Here is a 25,151-nt window from a genome sequence, read left to right as displayed (position 1 = left end):
GTGTACGAATGTGTGTGTGTGTGTGTGTGTGTGTGTGTGTGTGTGTGTGTGTGTGTGTGTGTGTGTGTGTGTGTAATTATCTTTCTCTACATGTGTATGTATGCCTTCAAGTATGTACGTAACTGTGTGTGTGTGTGTGTGTGTGTGTGTGTGTGTGTGTGTGTAATTATCTTTCTCTACATGTGTATGTATGCCTTCAAGTATGTACGTAACTGTGTGTGTGTGTGTGTGTGTGTGTGTGTGTGTGTGTGTGTGTGAGTACGTGTATGTATGTATTTATAAAGAAACATCACATGCTTCTGTGTATGTGTGTGTGTGTGTGTGTGTGTGTGTGTGTGTGTGTGTGTGTGTGTGTGTGTGTGTGTGTACAGAGAAACACCACACGCTTCTGACGTCAGCTAAGACCATTTACTTTTTCAGTACAAGGACGCGTTTCCACTTCGACACACTGTCTCAAATCCACGTTAATCCGCTTTGCATTAATCCCACTCAAGGATTTACGTAACAGCTTTCAACCGCTTCAATTTAGCGCTTTTGTCTTCACCTGAGGGAACTAGGTCACTTTCACAACTTGGCGGTCTTATCATATTCGCTAGTTGGGGTAAAAATGAGTCTCCTTGGTTACTAGTCAAATCCAGCGTAATCCAGGCTCTCTCCTAACTTCTCAATATACTCGTTAATTATGAGGTAAAAATGAGTCTCCTTGGTTACTAGTCAAATCGAAGGTAACCTAAGTCACCCCCCAAAATTAGCGATCTCAGTACATTCGCAAGGTGTACGGTAAGAATGAGTCTCCTTGGTTACTAGTCAAATCGAGCCTAATCTGACTACACCTGGTCATCAACTGAGCTACCAGGTGATACGATGAAAAGTGTTTCCTGTTGGCAGTGAAAAAAAAAAAAATGAAGGTGTTTGTTGTTGGCAGTGAAGAAAAAAGTTTGTTGTTGGCAGTGAAAAAAAAAAGTTTGTTGTTGGCAGTGAAAAAAAAAAGTTTGTTGTTGGCAGTGAAAAAAAAAATAATAAGTGTTTGTTGTTGGCAGTGAAAAAATAAATAAAAATAAAGTCCTCGTACTGAAGGGGTGAAGTTCCCAGCCCGCGGAGGTCGTTTTTCAAGTCGTACTCCTGGTGACGTCAGACCTTTCGCAACACGGCTCCCTTAGCGATTTATCCTGCACATTATACCTCTTTACTTAACGCATCTCTATTTGCGACTTATCCTACACATTATACCTCTTCACTTAACACGTCTCTCTTTGCGACTTTTATTCTACACATTATACCTCACTACTTAACACATCTCTATTTGCGACTTATCCTACACATTATACCTCTTTACTTAACACGTCTCTCTTTGCCACTTATCCTACACATTATACCTCTTTACTTAACACGTCTCTCTATGCGACTTATCCTACACCTTATACCTCATTACTTAACACGTCTCTATTTGCGACTTATCCTACACATTATACCTCATTACTTAACACATCTCTCTTAGCGATTTATCTACCCATATCTCAGTACTCTTGTATGTTATTGCCTACTGATGGAACCATGGTACGTATTCCCTCCGATTAAGGAAGCTCCCTAACACCTTCTTACCGATTTATTTTTGGATACCGCTAGCTAATACCTACGTTATTTATGCAAAGTCTGGTGATATTAGAAGGATTTAAGTAACACAATGGACTGTAAGGCGTGATATGTGAAAGAATGTTGATATGACAAAGATATGTTCCAGTGGAGGAGGAAAGTGTTATAAGCAAACTAAATCGCTGAGGAAACTGTGCAACGGAGCTCCCTTGATTCGAGAGAGTACGTTTCCCAGCCTTTCATCTCTAGGTTATGAAAAGAGAATAAAGGGATGTGAAGAGGCCTGCGACTCTCTCTCTCTCTCTCTCTCTCTCTACGTGAAACGAGAAACAAGATTAAAGCGAACAAAAAGTTTCACAGGCACTTTCAAAATGCCATTGAGATGACTAACGAAATTGTGTGTGTGTGTGTGTGTGTGTGTGTGTGTGTGTGTGTGTGTGTGTGTGTGTGTGTGTGTGTGTGACGGGAAGGAAGGAGGGGGGGAGGTGGAAGAGGAAAGGGATAGAGGGGGAGAGAGAAGAGTAAAAGAGGGAGAGACAGGGAAAAGGGGAAACAGGTAGAGAGAGAGAGAGAGAGAGGTGGGAAAGGAGAAACGGATATGAGGGTAGGGGGGGAGGAGAGAGGGAGAAGCGAGGGGGAAGGAGGAAGGCGTGGGAGGAAAGGAAGAAGGAAAAGGGAGAGAGGAGGAAAGAGGGAATGGAGGGATAGGAAGGAAGGAAAAATGGAGAGGAGGAGGGAAGGGAGAGAGGCTGAGGGAAAGGAGGGAAGTGGTGAGGGGAAGTGAGGGGAGACGAGGGAGAGAGATGTGGAGGAGAAGAAGGGAAGGCAGAAGTGGAGGAGGGAAAGAAGGAGAGACAGAGGGAAGAAGGAGAGGTAGAAATGAAGGAGGGGAGGGAGGAGAGAAAGAGGGAGAGAGGAGTAGAGTAAGAGGGAATGGGGCAAAGGATGATGATTGCAGGTAAGTCGAATACGCAGGTACATCAGCCATACAGGTGAGTTGGGTACGAACGTGGGAGGGAGAGAGGGAGAGAAGGCGTGAGGGAGAGAGGGAGGATGCATGGAGCGGATATTACCCTTTTATTATCATTTATCATCTATTTATTACTTCCAAATCGAACTTCAACCTACACCCACTGTCAACACCGCCTTTCAACCAACTATTACCTTAACAGGGTGTACTCATCACGCCCTGCTCCAACACCCACCCCCGTCTAACCCCATCCCACCCACTATTTCCCGCCCACCACATCCACTACTTCCCACCCACTCACCCATTACTTCCCGCCCACCACATCCACTACGTCCCGCTCACCCCACACCCACTGCTTCCCGCCCACCCCACCCACTTTTCTCCCCACCATCTACCACACCCCTCCACGACGAAAAGTCACTCTTAAAGAAAATAATCTTAAGTTGGCAAGGAGGATGTGTAAGAAGAATGGCACCAGAGAGGAGGAGGAGGAGGAGGAGGAGGAGGAGGAGGAGGCGACCGAGAATGAAGGACAGAACAAGGCCACGCGAAAGTCATTTGTCTCCGCCATTCTTCATTACCACACACGCACACACAAAAACGCACATGCACACAATTATTCGTATGCACATAGAAAACGCACATGCACACAGAATAAATCATACGCACACACAAAAACGGACATGGTACACACAATAAATCATACGCACACAAAATCGCACATGCACTCACGTATTCATACGCACACACAGAAACGCTCACGAACGTATAATAATAAATCATACGCACAACGCACGTACACACATGCAAGTCGTACGCCCAAAGATAGCACACACACACACACACACACACACACACACACACACACACACACACACACACACACACAGTGGTAGAGTGTGCGTTTCGCACTCTGGAGAGCGCGGGTTTGCCTCCCACCAGAGTTGTAAAAACTTTGGGAAGTGTTCACCAAGCCACTTGCTACTTTGGCGGACACAAGGGGTGCTGTGGTTGAACCAGTGTCGCATACTAGTATGCTTGCACTCAATCGGCTTAAGGCGGGCCGATTACACTTGGTTCACAGACTACACACACATCCAAAGCCACTGCAACACTACAATCACACTCACAAGCACTTCTCACCCTACATACAGTCTCTACCAGACAGCCTAAGCCACTGGGTAGAGATACATTGGCTGTATCGTCCCTGCTTCGGTAGGGATAGGCCGGTCCTGCAGTGGACCCCAATGGCTGATGATGATGATGATGATGCTGATGATGATATAAACACACATTACATCGCTCGCTGGTGCAGTGGTAACGTTCTCGCTTGCCATCTGGTAGACGAGAGTTCGCGCCTCGCTCAGGTTGCGAAAAGTTTCACTGACGAAGTGGGTGGTTACTGTCCCCCTTGAGCAAGGGGACGGGTGTGTGCGTGTGTGAAGGTCACAGCCTTGCCCTTAGATCGGACTATATGAGCTCTCAGCTCCCTTCCGGGAGGGTAAAAGCTGACGATCACGACCATCAAGTGATCCTGACAGACCCGGTGAATTACACACACACACACACACACACACACACACAATTCGAACTAACAACAGACGATGTTATTCAGCTCGTAAAAAGTACTTCATGACTGTTTTGTTTTTCACGCCGATATTTTGTTTTTCACGCCGATATTTTGATTTTCACGCCGATATTTTGTTTTTCACGCCGATATTTTGTTTTTCACGCCGATATTTTGTTTTTCACACCGATATTTTGTTTTTCACGCCGATATTTTGTTTTTCACGCCGATATTTTGATTTTCACGCCGAAATTTTGTTTTTCACGCCAATATTTTGTTTTTCACGCCGATATTTAGTTTCCCGAGCCGATATATTGTTTTTCACGCCGATATTTTGTTTTTCACTGTTTCTCTTCCCCACCATTATCCATTTTTAACCAGCCCTCCACCTCACCCCATCCCCTCCTTCCCAACCTCCTCCCCAGCATAAATAAATCGCCAACCGGAGGGTGTTGGGGGAGGGAGGCGGGGGTACAGCTATGACCTTCAAATCCCCCTCTCCCCCTTCCCCTTCCCCCGCCGTTCCCCCTCCCTCCCTCCCCCTTCACCCCTTCCCCTTCCCTCTCTCTCACCATTCCCCCCCTCCCTGCCTCCCTTTCGCCCTTTCCCCCCTCCCTCTCCTCCGCGCGAGACAATGTAACCCTGTGCTTCCTCCCTGGCCTCCCACATCACGCTTTTAGCGGCCAGCGCCATTTTGGTTCCTCCTTGCAGTGTACTGATGAAGGACGGTATTGTTCAGGCGGTTCTAAATCAATCCTCACTGACCACCATGAGCCAGCACTATCCTACCCTATCCTAACTTAGCTAACACCATCCTAACTAACACTATCCTAAATTAGCTAACACCATCCTAACTAACACTATCCTAAATTAGCTAACACCATCCTAACTAACACTATCCTAACTCAGCTAACACCATCCTAACTAACACTATCCTAACTCAGCTAACACTATCCTAACTCAGCTAACACCATCCTAACTAACACTATCCTAACTTAGCTAACACCATCCTAACTAACACTATCCTAACTTAGCTAACACCATCCTAACTAACACTATCCTAACTTAGCTAACACCATCCTTACTAACACCATCCTAACTTAGCTAACACCATCCTAACTCAGCTAGACCATCCTAACTAACACTATCCTAACTTAGCTAACACCATCCTAACTAACACTATCCTAACTTAGCTAACACCATCCTTATATCTAACGTAACTTAAATGACCAGAGCCTAACCTATCCTAAACACACCTAACCAAACCTAACCCAATCTAGCCACACCTAACCTAATCTAGCCACACCTAACCTAATCTAGCCACACCTAACCTAATCTAGCCACACCTAACCTAATCTAGCCACACCTAACCTAATCTAGCCACACCTAACCTAATCTAGCCACACCTAACCTAATCTAGCCACACCTAACCTAATCTAGCCACACCTAACCTAATCTAGCCAAACCTAACCTAATCTAGCCAAACCTAACCTAATCCAGGCAAACCAAACTTAATCTAGCCACACCTAACCCAATCTAGCCACACCTAACCCAATCTAGCCACACCTAACCCAATCTAACTAAACCTAACCCAATCTAGCCAAACCTAACCCAATCTAGCCACACCTAACCCAATCTAACTAAACCTAACCCAATCTAGCCACACCTAACCCAATCTAGCCACACCTAACCCAATCTAACCAAACCTAACCCAATCTAGCCACACCTAACCCAATCTAGCCACACCTAACCCAATCTAGCCAAACCTAACCCAATCTAGCCAAACCTAACCCAATCTAGCCACACCTAACCCAATCTAGCTACACCTAACCCAATCTAACCAAACTTAAACTAATCTAGCCTAACCTAACCTAATCTAGCCTAACCAAACCCAACCTAATCTAGCCAAACCTAACCCAATCTAGCCAAACCTAATTTTAAGTAAACGTAGCCTAACAGAACCTAATGTAACCTAAGTTCACCAAACCTTACTAATCTGAACCTAAACTAACTTTACGTACTTCCTCAGAACTCAGTGAACCTTGTGTCTGGGTGATACCGGTCAATACCACACACACACACACACACACACAAACTACACAACAAAGCACAACTCAACACAACACTACTGCACTCGGCTCTCTTTCTCTCTCTCTCTCTCTCTCTCTCTGTTCTTAGTCTGTTTAAGTTTGGTTGCTTGCTTGAAAAAGGAGAGAAGGAGGAGGAGGAGGAGGAAAAAAAGGTCTATAATATTCTCTCATGCTTTACATTTCACGGTAAATATTATAAGAAACTGCACATCCCTTAACGCAAAAATAAACACTACATTGAAAAAAAATAAATCTATCTATCTATCGAATCTCGTGAGGGGTGGCCACAGACAAATCGCCAACACGTCACCCTGTCCTCTGCCATCAACGTTGCCCTCTCTCCAATTCTTTTCCCCCTCGCATATACCTGTATTTCATCCTCGGTCTTCCTCGCCCCCTTCTCTCCTCCATCTCACTGATATACTCCCTCCCAGCCAGTCTCTCATTCCCATAAATACTCTCCTAGTCAGTCTCTCATTCCCATAAACACTCCTAGTCAGTCTCATTCCCATATACACTCATAGTCAGTCTCTCATTCCCATATACACTCTCCTAGTCAGTCTCATTCTCCATATACACTCTCCTAGTCAGTCTCTCATTCCCATATACTCTCCTAGTCAGTCTCATTCTCCATATACACTCCTAGTCAGTCTCTCAATCTCCATTCTCTCCACACCGCCAAACCACCACAAAGAAGTATTTCTCCTAATGCTTTCTTGCACCTCCACACCAACACCACAACGCTCCTCCACTTCTTCATTTCATCGCCTGTCCCTCCACCTCACTCCACAGCCTCCTCGTAGGCTACTCATTTCCACTGCTCTCTGCCCTGTGTCCTCCTAAATAAATAAATAAAGATAAATAAAAATAATTGCGAAAACTTCAGGTAAGGCGGTGTGGTGTGGTGTGGTGTGGTGTGGTGTGGGAGGGTGTCATGTGGTGTTATGAGGTGTGGTGTGGTGGGGTGATTTTGTGGTGCAATGTGAGAGGGTGGTCGTGCTGCGTAATGTAGTGTGTTGTGCTGTTTCGTGTAGTGTGTGTGTGTGTGTGTGTGTGTGTGTGTGTGTGTGTGTGTGTGTGTGTGTGTGTGTGTGTAATTATCGAACCATACCACCCCAACCACACCCAGTTATACACTACCACACCACACCACACAACACCACACCACCCCAACCTCACCACACCACACAACACCATACCACCCCAACCACACCACACCTTGCCCTCGATCCCTCCCCATCCCCCACTCCCTTCCCTCCCTAATAGCCCTCCCTTCCCCCCTCTCCTCCCCAATGACCCTCCCTTCCCCTCCCCCTCCCCCTCCCCATTTCCACCAACATTTTCTCCCCCTCCCCTACCCCTTCCCTTCTCTCCCCTCCCCTCCCCCCTTTGACCGACCTTGACATTAAAACAGAACCTCTCTCTCTCTCTCTCTCTCTCTCTCTCTCTTGCCTCGTAAAGGGTCACATAACAGAGGAACCAAGACGATAAGGACCACTGGGAGGGAGGGAGGGAGGGAGGGAGGGAGGGAGGGAGGGAGGGAGGAAAAGGAAGAAAGAAAATGATAGCAAGGACAAGAAAATGAAACGAAAGGAAAAGGGAGGGAGGGAGGGAGGGAAGGAAAGAGGGAGGGAGGGAGGGAAGGAAGGAAGGAAGGAAGGAAGGAAGGAAGGAAGGAAGGAAGGAAGGAAGGAAGGAAGGGAGGGAAGGAAAGAGGAAGGGAGGGAAGGGAAGGGAAGGAGGGAAGGAAGAAGAAAGCAGAGAAAGATGTAAGTGAAGGAGAAAACGAGAGGAAATAAACAGGAGAAAGGAATGAAGGAAGGAAAGAATCAAGGAAGTGTGTGTGTGTGTGTGTGTGTGTGTGTGTGTGTGTGTGTGTGTGTGTGTGTGTGTGTGTGTGTGAGAGAGAGAGAGAGAGAGAGAGAGAGAGAGAGAGAGAGAGAGGAACGAAATACTACACCAGCTGAACAAAGTCTTCCCACATGGTAGCACCACTCTCTCTCTCTCTCTCTCTCTCTCTCTCTTTCTCTCCTGACTTATACGCCGAGAGTTTGAGTTTAAAAGAAAAAAAAATCATTCTTATATAACATACCCTCTAAGGACGCCCACGCTGAGAGAGAGAGAGAGAGAGAGAGAGAGAGAGAGAGAGAGAGAGAGAGAGAAAGTCTAAGCCTCTGACTGCATGAACGTCTTTACGCACCACAAATCTCCTCCTCCCATCATATATAAAGAGACCCACGTATTCCGCGCGTGGCGAGAGGATTTAACAGTAGCTAATCAACTCCTTACTAGAGAGACGTCCTGGGGCTGAAGGGGTGGCTGTCTATCCTATCTATCTACAGTTTACGTCTCCTTGATTTTTTATTTTTACTTTCTCTTCTCCAAAACTTATATATTTTTTTTCCTGTAATTTTTGTGGCCTCTTTACCATACCCTGTTTTTCTTTTTTTCTTTTTTAATCTGTCCGTCTCAGTTTACATCATCCATCATTCCTTCCCTCCCTCCTCCCTCCCTTCCTTCTTCCCTCCATCTCTTCCCTTTCTCAAATACCTCCCTGCCTCTCTAGATCTCCCTCCTTCTCACCCTCCATCACTCCTTGTCTTCCTCCTCCTTCCCTCCCTCCCATCTTCCCTCCCTCATATCCTCCCTATTTTCCTCAATCTCCCTCCCTCTCACCCTCCATCACTCCCTGCCTCCTCCCTCCCTCCCATCTTCCCTCCTACTCTTCTCTTCCTCAAAGCCTCCCTGCTTCACTTTCTCTCACTCCCTCTCATCTTTCTCCTCTCCCTCCCTTCTACCTTCCCTCTCATCCTTCCTTCTCCCTCCCTCCCCCTCACTCTCCCTCTCACATCCACTTTTCCCCAAAGCTTTCCCTCTCTCTCCCTTTCATCCTCCCTCCTTCCCTCCCTCTCCTCCTCATGTTTCTCTCTCTCTCTCTCACTCCTACCCTCCTCCCCTCACTCACATCCCCCTCTCCTCCCTTATCCTCACCTTCCTTCTTCCCTCCCTCCATCCACCCTATATTCATCTCTCTCACCCACCCTTCCTTGCTTCCTTCCTTCCGTCCTTCCTTCCATCACACCTTCTCCCTTCCTTCCCTCCCTCCCTCCCTTCCTTCCATGATACCTCGTCCTCACATCCTCCCATTCACTCATCCCTTCTCGTTTTCCCTTCCCCTTTCCTCCCTCCCCTTCCACCCTCCCTCCCTCTTTCTCACTTTCCTTTACTCCCTCCCTCCCTCTTTCTCACTTTCCCTCCCTCCCTCCCTCTTTCTCACTTTCCCTTACTCCCTCCCTCCGTCTTTCTCACTTTCCCTCCCTCCCTCTTTCTCACTTTCCCTCCCTCCCTCCCTCCCTCCCTCCCTCCCTCTTTCTCACTTTCCCTCCCTCCCTCCCTCTTTCTCACTTTCCCTCCCTCCCTCCCTCTTTCTCACTTTCCCTCCCTCCCTCCCTCCTTCTCCCTTCCTCACTTTCCCTCCCTCCTTCCACACGATTTTATTCATCTTTGGAGAGACTGTTCGAGATGGAGGGATTAAATATACCTTTAACTGAGAGATCTGACCAAAAAAAAAAAAAAATCCAAGACATTTCCTTATACGATAAAATAAACAAATAAAATGGAAAAAATGCGTCCTCGAACTGAAGGGGTGAACTGATCTTAACACCGCCGCTACTACCACCACACCAGGCCGGAAGGAAGCAGCCCCAGCGTGTGTATTCAGTATGGACGGTGGGTATTGGCGCTGCAGTGGTGACATGCGATGGTGTGCGAGGCCATCTGTTACGCTGATGGGGACTCTAGGCCTTTACAAAAAAATCCATCTACTCCTCCTTCCTTTTCCCTATCTATTTCCTCCCTCTCCCTCCCTCCAACCCCTGCTCCTCCCCCTCCCCTCACCCCCTCTGTCTTTTCTCACCCCTCTTCTTCCTCCCCTCTCCAGCTCTCCCCTCCCCTGCTTTTCCCCTCTGCCTCGTTCATCCCCTCCCCCTCCTTTCTATTTTGTCTCCCCTTCCCTCCTCTCTCCTTCCTTTACCTTCCCCTCCTCTTCCCTCCAACCTCTCACGCTCCCCTTCCCTTCCCTCCTCCCTCCCTACTTCCTTCCCTCCCACACTGCCCCCTTGCAAGCGAAAGCAATAATTCTCTCTCTCTCTCTCTCTCCATTTTCCTTTTATTTTCTCTCCTTCTCTCTGTTTCTTCCAAGTCCTATCCCTCCTTCTCTCTTCCTTCCTTTCTTTCTCTTCCTGTTTCTCTCTCTCTCTCTCTCTCTCTGAATTATGCATACTATTGACCTAAACTATCTGTACTTCAACCATCCAACCATCCACACGATCTGTTAACCATCCAACTATCCAATTACTTATCCATCCATCAACTACCATCCCATCCAACCAACCAACCATCCATCCAATCATCCAACAAACCATCCATCCAATCATCCAACAAACCATCCATCCAATCATCCAACAAACCATCCATCCATCCAATCAACCATCCATCCATCCAGCCAGCCAACCAACCATCCATCCATCTATCCAACAAACCAACCATCCAATCAACCATCCATCCATCCATCCGTCCATCCAACCAACCAACCACCTATCCATCCACCAATTATATAATCAACTATCCAACAAACCATCCATCCAACCCACGAACCATCCAATCAACCATCCATCCATCCAACCAACCAACCATCCAACCAACCAACCATCCATCCAACCATCCAATCAACCATCCATCCATCCATCCAACCAACCAACCACCCAACCATCCATCCAACCAACCAACCATCCAATCAACCATCCATCCAACCATCTATCCAACCATCCATCCAACCAACCAACATACCATCCAACCATTCACCAATTACACAAACAACCATCCAAACCACATCATAACTATAACCATCCATCCATGCACCCAATCAAGAACCATCCAACCATCCATACTGTCCACCATTTCTTAGTTACTGCTGGAAGTACTGAAGTGAAGAGAAAATTAATGGCATATTGATTATTGGAGAGAGAGAGAGAGAGAGAGAGAGAGAGAGAGAGAGAGAGAGAAGAGCAATAACCCCCGGACAACATCATGCGACAAACATTAAAAAAATAAATAAAATATGAACTGACTCAGGAAGCAAGCATGCAAAGAGGCATGCACCGTAACCCCCTGAACCACCAGGCTCCACAAAACCTAATTTTAGTAAGGCATTCAAGAGAAGTGGAATGGACAAGAATTTCGCTTCATTATTCAGTGTATTATGCATGAGAGAGAGAGAGAGAGAGGGGGGGGGGTGGAAGCAGAATACGTGGAAAGGAAGAGAAAGACAAGGATAGCAGAGGAAAACAAATGGGACAAGGATAACATACCGAGAGAGAGAGAGAGAGAGAGAGAGAGAGAGAGAGAGAGAGAGAGATTAAACTTTTTCCGTTTTCTTTTCTACAACGAGGACTGACCTATTTCTCAGAACATGTGATATATATACATTTTTGTGGCTCCCAAGCGATTTTATTCAGCTGAGACGAGCACCGTGATAGTCAGGGGGTTGGTAAGGGCCATAGCTAGTAGTCAGGGGGTTGGTAAGGGCACAGCTAGTAGTCAGGGGGGTTAGTAAGGGCCATAGCTAGTAGTCAGGGGGTTAGTAAGTCATAGCACTAGTCAGGGAGGTTAGTAAGGGCACAGCTAGTAGTCAGGGGGTTAGTAAGGGCCATAGCTAGTAGTCAGGAGGGTTAGTAAGGGCACAGCTAGTAGTCAGGGGGGTTAGTAAGGGCCATAGCTAGTAGTCAGGGGGTTAGTAAGGGCGATAGCTAGTAGTCAGGGGGTTAGTAAGGGCGATAGCTAGTAGTCAGGGGGGTTAGTAAGGGCACAGCTAGTAGTCAGGGGGTTAGTAAGGACGATAGCTAGTAGTCAGGGGGTTAGTAAGGGCATAGCTAGTAGTCTGGGGGTAAGGGCCATAGCTAGTAGTCAGGGGGTTAGTAAGGCCATAGCTAGTAGTCAGGGGGTTAGTATGGCCATAGCTAGTAGTCAGGGGGTTAGTAAGGCCATAGCTAGTAGTCAGGGGGTTAGTAAGGCCATATGTAATCCCTCCAAGCGTTAAATAATCCCCCTCAGCTGAATGAAATCGTCTTTGGGAAGCAAGTATAAAGGAAAATAATGTCTTGTGGGGGTCATTATACCCCTGTCACTCCCACCTGGCCTAAAATCGCCATTCCTCCACCTTGAATCCTGAGTCGTAGCAACAGATTTACTCTCGAATACGGTGCTAATCACGAAGAAGTGCTAGGGAAAGGACGTGCAGCCGTAGCATTGTCCCGCGCTGAGCTACGTGAAAATAAGCTGCAAAGGACGAAAATCTGAGCCAACTCCCCCCCCATAAGTATATCAACCCCCTCCAGTATTATACCAACCCCGTCCAGAAGTATACCAACCCCCCCAAGAAGTATACCAACCCCCCAGGAGAATACCAACCCCCCCAGGAGTATACCAACCCCTCCACACCTTAATAAAATCGTCTGGATGCGGCAAGAATAGCATGAAGTGATGGTTTTGGGAGGGGGAGTGAAGCCCAAGGGGGCAGGAGAGTGAGGGGGTAGGAAAGGGAGTATAATTGAGTGAATACATTTGATGTGTTGGGCAAGGATGCTGTGTGTGTGTGTGTGTGTGTGTGTGTGTGTGTGTGTGTGAGAGAGAGATACACAACATACACACACACTCACACCAAGGAATACTTTGCATATCATTCCAGCTTCTTCAAAGACGATTCTATTCTCCATAAGTCAAAATTTTCGAGCTGGCGAGATTAAACCAAACACATAAACAAACACACAAACAAACAAACGTCTTCCAAACAAACAAACAAACGTCTTCCATTAACCCCTTCAGTACGAGGCGTCCTTCTTAAGCTGAAAAAACTCGTCTGAAGGGTAATAAGACTAATCCCATGACGTCATCGATGTGAAGGGGTTTAGCTCTAGCTATCTATAGCCCGACGCTCTAATCCCGCAAAAGGGTGGCCGCAGACAAAATGCCTCCAAGTCGCTCTGTCACCCACCATTTGACTACCCTCCCCCCAACTCATTCCCCCCTCCCTCATGTACCTCTCAATTCCATAGGGTTTACTTAATAACGGATTAATTAGCACCGCTTATACTCTGTTCACTTTTACTTGGCTTACAAACTGCTATCCCTCCAACTCGAATGCTTGTCACGAAGAAGTGATGTAAAAAAAAAAAAAAAAAAAGGCATTCCCATGGTATTCGTAAAACTGCCATCCCTCCATCTTGAATGCTGAGCTGGTCTGTAAAAAAAAAAAAAAAAAAAAAAAAAAAAAGGCATTCCCATGGTATTCGTAAAACTGCCATCCCTCCATCTTGAATGCTGAGCTGAAGTCTAAGGTTACCCCTAGAATACAACGCTAGTCACGAAGAAGTGCTGTGAAAAATTATGCAGGGCCGTGGTATTCGTTACTGCCATCTCTCCATCTAAAAACTATCCCTAGAACACGGCACTAGTCACGAAGAAGTGCTGTGAAAAATTATGCAGGGGTGTGGTATTCGTAACACTGCCACCCCTCCATCTAAAAACTATCCTCAGAACACGGCACTAGTCACGAAGAAGTGCGATGATGCGGGGCCGTATAATTGTTAAAGTAAACTAATTAATCTACTTACAGTTGGCTACTGTCGGTCACTGCGGTTACGATATGAGTGAATTTGCTTATGGTCAAATTTATCCATGCGCAGCTAGACACCCAATCCCAGAGTTTACCCAAGGTGGTCGTTCTTAATACATAAATAAATACATACATACAAACATATCTAGAAGCCTTTGCAATGTATGGTTAAGTAAAAACAAATAAATGGCTTCCGGTTGAATGGTATCCGGTTAAGTGGTAACCAGTTAAATGCCATCCGGTTAAATGGTATCCAGTTAAATGGCATCCGGTTAAGTGGCATCCGGTTAAATGGTATCCAATTAAGTGGCATCTGGTTAAGTGGCATCCGGTTAAATGTCAAGTTAAGTGGCATCCGGTTAAATGTCAAGTTAAGTGGCTTCCGGTTAAATGTCAAGTTAAGTGGCATCCGGTTAAATGTCAAGTTAGGTGGCATCCGGTTAAGTGGCATCCGGTTAAATAGTATCCAGTTAAACAGTTGAATAAAATCGTCTGGGGTTTGCTAATTTAAAATACAAAGTACGTTCTCGTCCTGATGGGGTTAACTATACAGCTCTGTGATTAAATGGCCTGCTGTTAATTTGTATATGTTAAATGGTGTTGAATCCTGCTCCCTAGTCCGTCACCTGAGGCCCAGTAGTCCTTGAATGTGCCTCTCACCTTCGCATGTCACTACTTGGTCCCTAACTTTTATATTGTACTGTGGAATGGTGCACGGTTATGTAGATATGGGTTAATTTGGTAGGGTTAAACGATATATGGTTCCTGACGTGCGGTTAACGAGTCCAGTTAATGATACATTGTGACACGTTTACATGAGTTAAATGACACCGTTAAATTAGTTAAATGAGCAAATTACAGTTAAATGGCACACGGTTAAATTACAGTTAAATGACACACGGTTAAATGATACAGTTAAATGACACACGGTTAAATTAGTTAAATGACACACGGTTAAATGACACAGTTAAATGACACACGGTTAAATGACACAGTTAAATGACATACGGTTAAATGACAGTTAAATGACACACGGTTAAATTACAGTTAAATGACACACGATTAAATGATACAGTTAAAAGACACGGTTAAATGACAAATTACACGGTTAAATGACAGTTAAATGACACGGTTAAATGACACGGTTAAAAGACACAGTTAAATGACATACGGTTGAGTTAAATGGCCCGGTTAAATGGCCCACGGTTAACCCTTCATATCGAGGACGTCATTTTATCTACATTCTTGCCGACACCAGAGCATCTTATCAGGCCTACGAGAACACCTTATCAATGAAGGGGGGGAGGGGAATGAAGGCTGATTCTAAACCCCCTCTAACCCCCTCTTAACACCCCCCCACAATTTGATCTCTCCCACGCTGAGTAAAATCGTCCGGTGGCACAAGTGATAATCCGTCCTCGCAGTGAAGGGGCGTTGATAAGTATTGTCACTTAGATGAACTTTTGAACACTTACATAACCACTTGCCTGCCTTTGATGAAACAGAGAAAGAAATAATGAACACAAGAAAAGTCCATTGGTGTAAAAAAAAGATAACTGAGTATATAACATGATTTGTAAATTGGAAAACTTGATGATAAAAAACGAAAATACGAGAGAAAATGGAAGATAAAGGAAGGAATTGGGTTTTGGGAAAAGTGAAGACGATGATGGATAGGAGAATCAGTAAAATATCAGCAAAAAAAGGAAATAAAAGAAAAGTTGTGAGAGACGGAGTAAAAATAAAGGAAAATGGAAGAAGATAAGAACAGGCTGAGAATTACTTGGTAAATATAGAGGAAAAGGGAAGATTATAAGAATAGGTTGTGAGAGGCCGAGCAACACACCCACTCCCTCCGGCGGTTTCAGCCACACTGCCCGCTGACCACGCCTCCAGCTCTTTTTATATATATACGTCCTCGCCTACATTTTTTTTTTTTTTTTCACTTCGTCTTTCCTATCTTATCTCTCTCTCTCTCTCTCTCTCGTTAAAATCTTCTCCTCTCCTATATTCCTTACTTACCTCCCACCTCCTCTTTCTTCTTCTTCACGTCCTCCCTCCTCCTCCTCCTTTTCTTCTCTTCTCCTCATTCTACTTCTACCCTCCCTCATCCCTTCTTCCCTGCTTTCCCATTCCCTTCCCCCCTCCTTCTTCCCTTTATTCCCTTCCCTCCCTCCCTACTTTCTCCGTCCATCCTTCATTCTTCCTGTTTTATCTTCCTTTTCCTCCCTCCTTCCTTCTCCTCCTCCTCCTCCTTCTTCCTCCCTTCCTCCAATGAACCCCAATATATTAATTATCTGTTGACATTCGACGGAGAGAGAGAGAGAGAGAGAGAGAGACGGAGAGAGAGAGAGAGAGAGAGAGAGACAGAGAGAGAGAGAGAGAGAGAGAGGCGAAACGGCATAAAGAGGAGGAAGTAATGGAGAGAGAGAGAGAGAGAGAGAGAGAGAGAGGGGGGGAAACGGCATAAAGAGGAGGAAGTAATGGAGAGAGAGAGAGAGAGAGAGAGAGAGAGAGAGAGTACAAGACAGCGTAAAAAATCAGGCTGATTAGCTGTATGAAAGTACAACAGAATGGTGAGGCACAGGAAGGGAGGAAGGAAGGAAGGAAGGAAGGAGGAAGAGAGGAAGGAAGGAGGTAGGGAGGATAAGAAGCAAAAATGAAGGAAGGAGGGCGAGATGACTGGAGGACCCAAGGAAGGAAGGAAAGGAGGGAAGGAAGGAGGTCGGAAAGATTGGAGGAAGGAAGGAAGGAAAGGAGGAGGGAGGGAGGATGAGGCAGAAAGGAAGGAAGAAGGGGAGAAAGCAAAGAAGGATGGAAGAAGAGGCGGAAGGTAGGTAGGTAGGCAGGAATGAGGGAGGAAGGAAGGAAGGATGGAAGGGCGGGAAGAAGCGAGAGAGGGAGAATGAGGTAAAAAGGAAGGAGGAAAGAGAGAAAGCAAAGAAGAATGGAAGAAGAGGAGGAAGGCAGGAAGGGAGGGAGGGAGGGAGGAATGGAGTCAGGAAAGGAGAGAAGAGGTAAGTGGAGGGAAGAAAGTAGGGGGAGGGGGGAAAAAGAGAAAGAGGGGGAGGGAGAGAAAGAGGGAGGAAGGGAAAGAGAGGAGGAGGGAAAGGAGGAGGGAGGGAGAGAAGGAGTGAGGGAGGGAAGAAAAGAGGGAGGGAGGGAGGGAGAGAAAGGGAGGGAGGTAATATCATAAAACATTCCGTCCAATTGCCTTCACTGTTATTGCTTTTATAATTCATATTTACTTATATCTATGGTCCTCCCTCCCTCTCTCTCTCTCTAACGTTTCGGGCTACACAGAACCCACCTTCAATGATTGGGTCTGGTGAGAGAGAGAGAGAGAGAGAGAGAGAGAGAGAGAGACAGACAGAGAGAGAGAGAGAGGGGTAAGTCGAAACCCTTTAGCCTCCACCCTTTCAAAATTGTAAATGGTGCCCCCCCCCACAAATATACGTCACACACACACACACACACACACACACACACACACACACACACACACACACAACATCGTTACCCGTGTGGTGTGATACAATATAACACAAGGACCAATGATTCTGAACTACCAGCAGCACCAAAAGAACACAGCTTCACTTATACAGATCATTTGAGTTCATCGCACCCGGGGATAACGAATATAATTTTAACGGGTGTATCCTGGAGCAAATAAGGCGCCTGTGCAAAGTCAGTACGTGCAAAAGGGTAAAGAAAGCACGGGGTCGGCTCGGCACATCCAATATCTGAGAAGTGGATTTTCCAGGAGAAGTAACTTAATTTTTTCATGATGGGTGTTAAGTGGGGGTAGCGCCACGGGAAAGTCAGTACCAAAAAATGAGTAAAAGAATGCCAGGGGTCGGTTCAACACACCCAACATCTGAGAACGGGATTTTCCAAGAGAAGGGGCCAAGTCTCTCCATGATGGGCGCCAAGTGGAAGTACCGCCACGGGAAATGAGGGATGATGATGGACTGAACTGTGTGCTGTTGGTAATGATGAGATATTTGGAGATGAGTGGAAATGATGATGGGAGAAAGACACGGGCTGGAGTGATTTATTTCTCTATTATTTCTTTATTTTCTCTATTATTTCTTTTCTCTATTATTTATTCTCTCTACCGTTTCTTTCTTTTCTCTATTATTTCTTTATTTTCTCTATTATTTCTTTATTTTCTCTATTATTTCTTTATTTTCTCTATTATTTCTTTATTTTCTCTACTATTTCTTTATTTTCTCTATTATTTATTTTCTATTATTTCTATATTTTCTCTACTACTTTATTTTCTCTATTTCTTTATTTTCTCTATTTTCTTTCTTTTCTCTATTATTTCTATTTTCTCTATTTTCTTTCTTTTCTCAATTATTTCTTTATTTTCTTTACTATTTTTCTTTTCTCTACTATTTCTTTTTCTATTATTTCTTTTCTCTACTATTTATTTTCTCTATTATTTCTTTATTTTCTCTACTATTTCTTTATTTTCTCTATTTCTTTTTCTCTACTATTCCTTTCTTTTCTCTACTATTTCTTTATCTTCTCAACTATTTCTTTATTTTCTCTATTATTTCTTTATTTTCTCAACTATTTCTTTATTTTCTCTATTCTTTCTGGCTACACACACCCACACACTCTCTGAAGATGGGTTGAGTTAGTCCCATACGTGTGAGAAAATACAGAACTCAGGCTGCAACCCCTCTCTCTCTCTCTCCCACCCATGAGAGAGAGAGAGAGAGAAACAAACTTCCTATCTACCCACTGCAACATCTTTCCTATCTACCCACTGCAACAACTTACCTATCTACCTACTAGCCTGCTTAACTACCTACCTACTAGCCTACTTACCTATCTACCTACCAACCTATTTACCCGTCTGGTTACTAACCTACTAACCTCGTTAACGACTTACCTACCTACCTGCTGATCTCACTGACTTACCTACTTACTGACCTACCTACCTACCTATATCACTAACCTACTTGCCAACCTACCTACATACCTATCTCACCTGCTTACCGACCTACCTACATGCCTACCTGTCTCTATCTTACCTACTTACCGACTTACCTACATACCTACCTATCTCACTCTTACCTACTTACCAACCTACCTACATACCTACCTGTCTATCTTACCTACTTACCGACCTACCTACATACCTACCTATCTCACTCTTACCTACTTACCAACCTACCTACATGCCTACCTGTCTCTATCTTACCTACTTACCGACCTACCTACATACCTACCTATCTCACTCTTACCTACTTACTGACCGACCTACCTACCTACATCACTAACTTACCTACCAAGACAATCTACCTACCTACCTACCTACTTACCTGGGCATTTCATCACCAAACACCATAATTGCCTGAGATCAGATGAGCTCTAGGAAGTTAGGTAATGACTCTCTCTCTCTCTCCCTCTCTCTCTCTCCGTTATTACTTCCTCCTCCTCTCCATGCCGTTTCACCCCCCCCTCTCTCTCTCTCTCTCTCCCTCCCTCCCCTGCCATCACTAATGACTCCCTCCTAATAATGGTGTTACGTAAGAGGGTTGAGGGAGGAGGGACGGAGGGAGAAGAGGGGGGAGGCAAAGGGAAGAAAGAGGGAAGAAAGGAGAGAAGAACTTCATGGAGGAGAGAGGAGGAAGAGGAGGAAGAAGGCCTTGCTGGTTAGGTCATAGGGTACAATTAACAAAGGAATGGATATAAGGAATATTATTTTAGTAACCCCTATTAGTACAAGTTTTCTGTCATTCGGTATTATCTATCCGTTTTCTTTAATGCAGCGCGGGTAAACTATAACAATTTTCCCATCTCTCCCATTTATTTTTTTTCTTTCCTCCGTATATAATAACATCAAAGAAGAAAAAGAAGAGGAGGAAGAAGAAGGGAAGTAGAAGAGATGAAGAAGATGAGGAACACGAGGAAGAAGAGGAGGAGGAAGAAGGAAGGCCACACTGCCAGTTTAGTGTGGCAATATCGTAAAAAATAATATTGGGCCTTATTCATATCCTGAGCCGAGATTAATAATATTCATATTTTTGGCGTCTAAGGCAAAAATAATTTACTATGGGTTAATGACCAATTAAGTTTTTCTGGCTTAACCCCTTCATTAGGATGTTATTTTTAGTATTTATGCTACCAGACGATTTTATTTAGCTTGAGAGAGAGAGAGAGAGAGAGAATACCTACAATCCTCTCCTTTGTACTTACGAAAAATAACCGGCCAATATTCCTCCTATCATAAAGTTTTACAATCATTTACTTATTTATATATTAAAATTATTTTTACGAGGAACAAGAGACCCGGAAGGAAAACACAATATTCCTCCTTTCTTCCGCCTTTCTATAACAGTTTTCTTTTCAATTTCAATAATATTTTTTAATGAGAGACGAGATACACGTAAAAAATATAATATACCTAAAATCAGACGCCACAACACTGCTTACTGACTTACCTGTGGACGAAAAGGAAATTATTTGTCACCAGCCATTTATTTGGAGACGGAGAGAGAGAGAGAGAGAGAGAGAGAGAGAGAGAGAGAGAGAGAGAGAGAGAGAGAGAGAGAGAGAGAGAGAGAGAGAGAGAATTAAAATACCTACAATCTCTCAAAATCACATAATGAAAAAAAAAAAGGAACGAGAGAGAGAGAGAGAGAGAGATTAAAATAGCTAATCTCTCAAAATCACAGAATGAAAAAAAAAAAAAAGGAGAGAGAGACCCTATTCAGTGCTTTAAACCCCTTCACCACGAGGACGTCATTCACCATTTTTACAGCCAACAGACGACCTTCTTCGTCTTATTCATGATTTTCTTCACCTCATCTTATTCACGATTTCCTTCATCTTTTCTTACGCATGATTTTCTTCACCTTATTTACTAATTTTATCTTATTCACTCTATTTACCATTTTCTTCATCTTATTCACCATTTTCTTTATTTTTATTCATCATTTTTTTTAAACATTCACGATTTTCTTCATCTTATTCAACGTTTTCACGATTTTCTTCATGTTATTCACGATTTTTCTTAATTTTATACACGATTCCCTCCATCTTATTCACGATTTTAATCTGATTCACGATTCTTCATCTTATTCAATATTGTCTTCATCTTATTCATTTTTCATCTTATTCAAGTCTTCATCACGATTTTCTTCATTTTATTCACGATTTTCTCGGTCTTAGTCACGATTTTCATCTTATTCACGATTGTCTTGATTTTAGACACGATTCTCATCTTAGCCATGATTCACTCCATCTTATTCACGACTTTTTCATGCTATTCACGATTTTCTTTATCTTATTCACGATTTTTTCATGTTATTCATGATTTTTTCAAGTTATTCACTTTTTCATGTTATTCACGATTTTTTCATGTTATTCACGACTTTTTCAAGATATTCACGATTTTCTTCATCTTATTCATGAGCTTCTTCACTTTATTCACTATTTTCTTCAGTTTATTCATGGCGTCTCGTGGTGCAGTGAAGTATTTTCCATTCACTACTTCAAAGAGCTTCATCTTAGTCACGATTTTCCTCTTGTTCATCTTACTTCACCTTTTCTTCATCTTCTTCATGATTATCTGCAACATCTTCACGATTTTCATCCTATTTCATTCACGACTTTCTTCATCTTCTTCACGATTTTCATCTTTTTCACGATTTTCATCTCATTCACGATTTTCTTCACCTTATTCACGACTTTCATTTTATTCACGATTTTCTTCATCTCATTCACGATTTTCTTCACCTTATTCACGATTTTCATTTTATTCACGATTTTCTTCACCTTATTCACGATTTTCTTCACCTTATTCACGATTTTCTTCACCTTATTCACGATTTTCTTCACCTTATTCATGATTTTCTTCACCTTATTCATGATTTTCTTCCCTTTATTCATGATTTTCTTCACCTTATTCATGATTTTCTTCACCTTATTCATGATTTTCTCCACTTTATTCATGATTTTCTTCAGTTTATTCATGATTTTCTTCACCTTATTCATGATTTTCTTCACTTTATTCACGATTTTCTTCACCTTATTCACAACTTTCACTTTATTCATGACGTGTTGTAGTGAAGTATTTTACTATTCACTTTCACAACGACCCTTTCATCATTCATTCGTGACAGTGTATGGACTTATTATTCATTGGTGATCGCTCCGTATCCTCAAAGGGTAAGAAGACTCCCTAACACCTTTTCCTAAGCGATTTACTTTCAAGAGGCTCGATCCCTAGCACCTTTTCCAAAGAGATTTACTTTACGAACTCCCCATTACTATCTTCTTCTCTGCTTTTTATATTTTTTTTATGTCGACATAGACTGCATAACACAATATAGTAACGGGAAAAAATCGGAAATAAATCGCTAAGAAAGTGGTGTTAGGGAGCTTCCTTAACTGACGATAATACCGCCCCTAGGTTCAAATTTTCGTCACTTATGGAAACTCCCTAACACCTTTTCCTAAGCGATTTATGCTGTGTTGTTTGTAAGCTTCTTAACCACACAAGAATACCGCCGATAGTGGTTTGAGAGAGGTGTTTCGTAGTGAAGGGGTACTCTCTCTGTCTCTGTCTGTCTGTCTCTCTCTCTCTCAGACGAGGTATTTTAGTCATCTCTACAAATTATCTCGATCAATTCTCTCTCTCTCTCTCTCTCTCTCTCTAACCTAAGGACTGGGTGAGGTTCAGTTCAAATTCTCGTGCTGAAGGGGGTAACGGGGTGAAGGGGTCAAGAGAGAGAAAAAATAAGAGTGAAGCAAACAAAAAGAAAAGAAAAAAAAGGGAAAGGAAAGACAGAGAGAAAGGCAGGAGGAGAAGGAGGAGGAGGAGAAGGAGGAGGACGAGGAGGAGGATGACGACGACGATGACGAGGACGACGACGAGGAAAAATTTAATATCGAAGAAAATAAAGAAGATGAATAAGGAGAAGAAGACGAAGAAGAAGAAAGAAAAAGAAGACGAAGAAGAAGAAGATGATGAAGAAGAAGAAGACGAAGAAGAAGAAGACGAAGAAGAAGAAGATAAAGAAGAAGAAGTAGATAAAGAAGAGGAAGACGAAGAACAAGAAGAGGACGACAAACTCCCATCTCCTTACCTTCATATGGAACATCATGAGTTCGTTGGACAGCTTGGATCGAACCTGCGCATCCACGACTTTCTTGTAGAGGAGGGAGTTGGTGATGGAGATACCACAGTAGCTGCTGAAGGCCGTGGCGATCTCCTCGTCGAAGCGCGTGAAGTGAAGGCCCGTCGTCTTGTTGCACAGCTCGGCCACTCCTAAGACCTCCCCAGCCTCCTGTTTGATGGGGAAGCAGAGGATGTTCCTGGGGAGAGAGAGGGGGGGGGGAATATTAGAGAGTTTGAGAGCTAAAAAGAGGCAATACTAGAGAGCAAAAGTGGAAATATGAGAGAGCAAAGAAGGTGGAAATATTGCTGCAAATACTCCCAACATCTCGCCTCCTGTTTGATTACGAAGCAGAGGATGTTCCTGGGGAGAGAGAGGGGAATATTAGAGAGTTAGAGAGCAAGAAACGGGGAAAGATTAGAGAGTAAGAGAGCAAAATATGGGAAAATATTAGAGACCACAAGAGGAAATATTAGAGAGCAAAGAAAGGGGCAATATTAGAGAGCAAAAAAGATGGAAATATTAGAGAGTCAGAGAGCAAAAAATGGGGCAATATTAGACGGCAAGAGTTGAAATATTAGACAGCAAAGAAGGTGGAAATATTAGAGAGTTAGAGCAAAAAATGGGGAAATATTAGAGGAAAAAATGGGGAAATATTAGAGAGGATGAGCTGAAATATTAGTGAGAAAAGTGGAAATATTAGAGAGCAAAAGTGGAAATAACGGAAAGCAAAAGTGGAAATATTAGAGAGAAAAGAGGAAAATGCAAATACTAGAGAGCAGCACCAGCCACACTTCTCGAAAGGGGGAGGGGGGTAATCAAAGGTGTACATGCCTGCTATGGGGGGCTGGGTGTGTGCGTATCAAAGGTGTACATGCCTGCTGTCGGGGTCTGGGTGTGTGCTATCAAAGGTATACATGCCTGCTATGTGTGTGTGTGCGTGTGTGTGTGTGTGTGTGTGTGTGTGTGTAAAGTGTGTGTGTTTAAACCCACCTTCCATCTCCTCAACATACCTCGTCTTGAACCCCGTGCATTCATCAAATCCTTTATAGAAGAGTGGGTGTGAATAGGCGTCCCGTATGTTCAGTAAATGGCCGGTGGAGGCGACGTGGCCGGCTATTCCTTGTGTTGCCGGGAGTCGAACCTCACCAGAGCTCTGTAAAAACGCCAGGTTGATCATAAAAGTGGCCGGGGGTACGTGAGAATGTAGGAGGTAAGGATGGAATGTGCTAAAATGATGCTAACTTGCGGGAATGTGCTAAAATGATGCTAACTTGTGATATTACGGTGATTTCTAGTTGTGTTTAGACATCACATGCGTATTTCACACTTAAGTCTTCACAATTAACCTCTGCTAATACTGTCATGCTACCTATTTTATTCCTGCGAACGTCTAAGATGTTATTTACAAGAGTTAATGGTATTCAATGCTATTTGCTGAAGTTATCCATCCAATAATCCATTTTCTATGAGATGAAAACATAAAATACAACGGTAACTTGCATATAAATCAAAATAATTACACTATAAGCCATTTTATAACTCAAATTACGCAAGATAAAATTAAAGCAAATTCTTCTTCTTATACAGTACACAATTTTATATAAAGTGATAAGAAAACTGCTCTAGCATACAACTCTACGCCACGAAGAAGGTATTTTGCGGGATTTAACACTGCCAATATTACGAGACATCAAAATAATAGAGCAATTAAACAACGGCCTCTTAAAAGAAAACGCAAAACTACACGTCATTACTTTGGCACTCATTACCAGCGTTACATTTAAAAGTAGTATTTGTCTCTTAGATATAACCCTAGGCGGATTTATAGGGGAGGGGGGTTTGAGCTGGAAGCGGGGTAGTGAAATGGCGGGGGACAGGGCGACATGAAGGCGATTTGTTTGTGGCCACCCCTTGCGGGGATTAAGGCGTCTGGCAATAGGTAGATACATAGATAAGATTTATATGGAACTCTTTAGCCTCTTCAGGCCAAGGACGCCATTTTTACTCGTCTCGTTACTCCCAAACGATTTTATTCAACTAGGAAAAAATCTCTGGCACTGAAGGGGTTACTTAAGGATATAACCCCTCAGGTCGAAAATCCCCATCTATACTGAAGAAA

General features: G+C 43.8%; 1 protein-coding gene across 1 annotated transcript in view; it reads right to left on the bottom strand.

Annotated features, from left to right (window-relative positions):
* LOC145396833 (cGMP-dependent 3',5'-cyclic phosphodiesterase-like) overlaps positions 1-25,151 on the bottom strand; it is a 74,610-nt gene that overhangs the window by 38,973 nt on the left and 10,486 nt on the right. The window contains exons 9-10 of the mRNA XM_080270117.1: positions 24,043-24,185; positions 23,000-23,228 (exon numbers count right to left, since the gene is read on the bottom strand). Of these exons, the coding sequence (XP_080126243.1) occupies positions 23,000-23,228; positions 24,043-24,185 (372 nt within the window). The remainder of the gene's footprint in view (positions 1-22,999; positions 23,229-24,042; positions 24,186-25,151) is intronic.

The sequence above is a fragment of the Coenobita brevimanus genome, chromosome 39, assembly GCF_032717465.1.
Source record: "Coenobita brevimanus isolate Jiangsu-jjx chromosome 39, ASM3271746v2, whole genome shotgun sequence".
Lineage (NCBI taxonomy): Eukaryota > Metazoa > Arthropoda > Malacostraca > Decapoda > Coenobitidae > Coenobita > Coenobita brevimanus.
The sequence above is the reverse complement of the archived record's forward strand: the minus strand, read 5'-3'. Positions and strand labels throughout refer to the sequence as shown.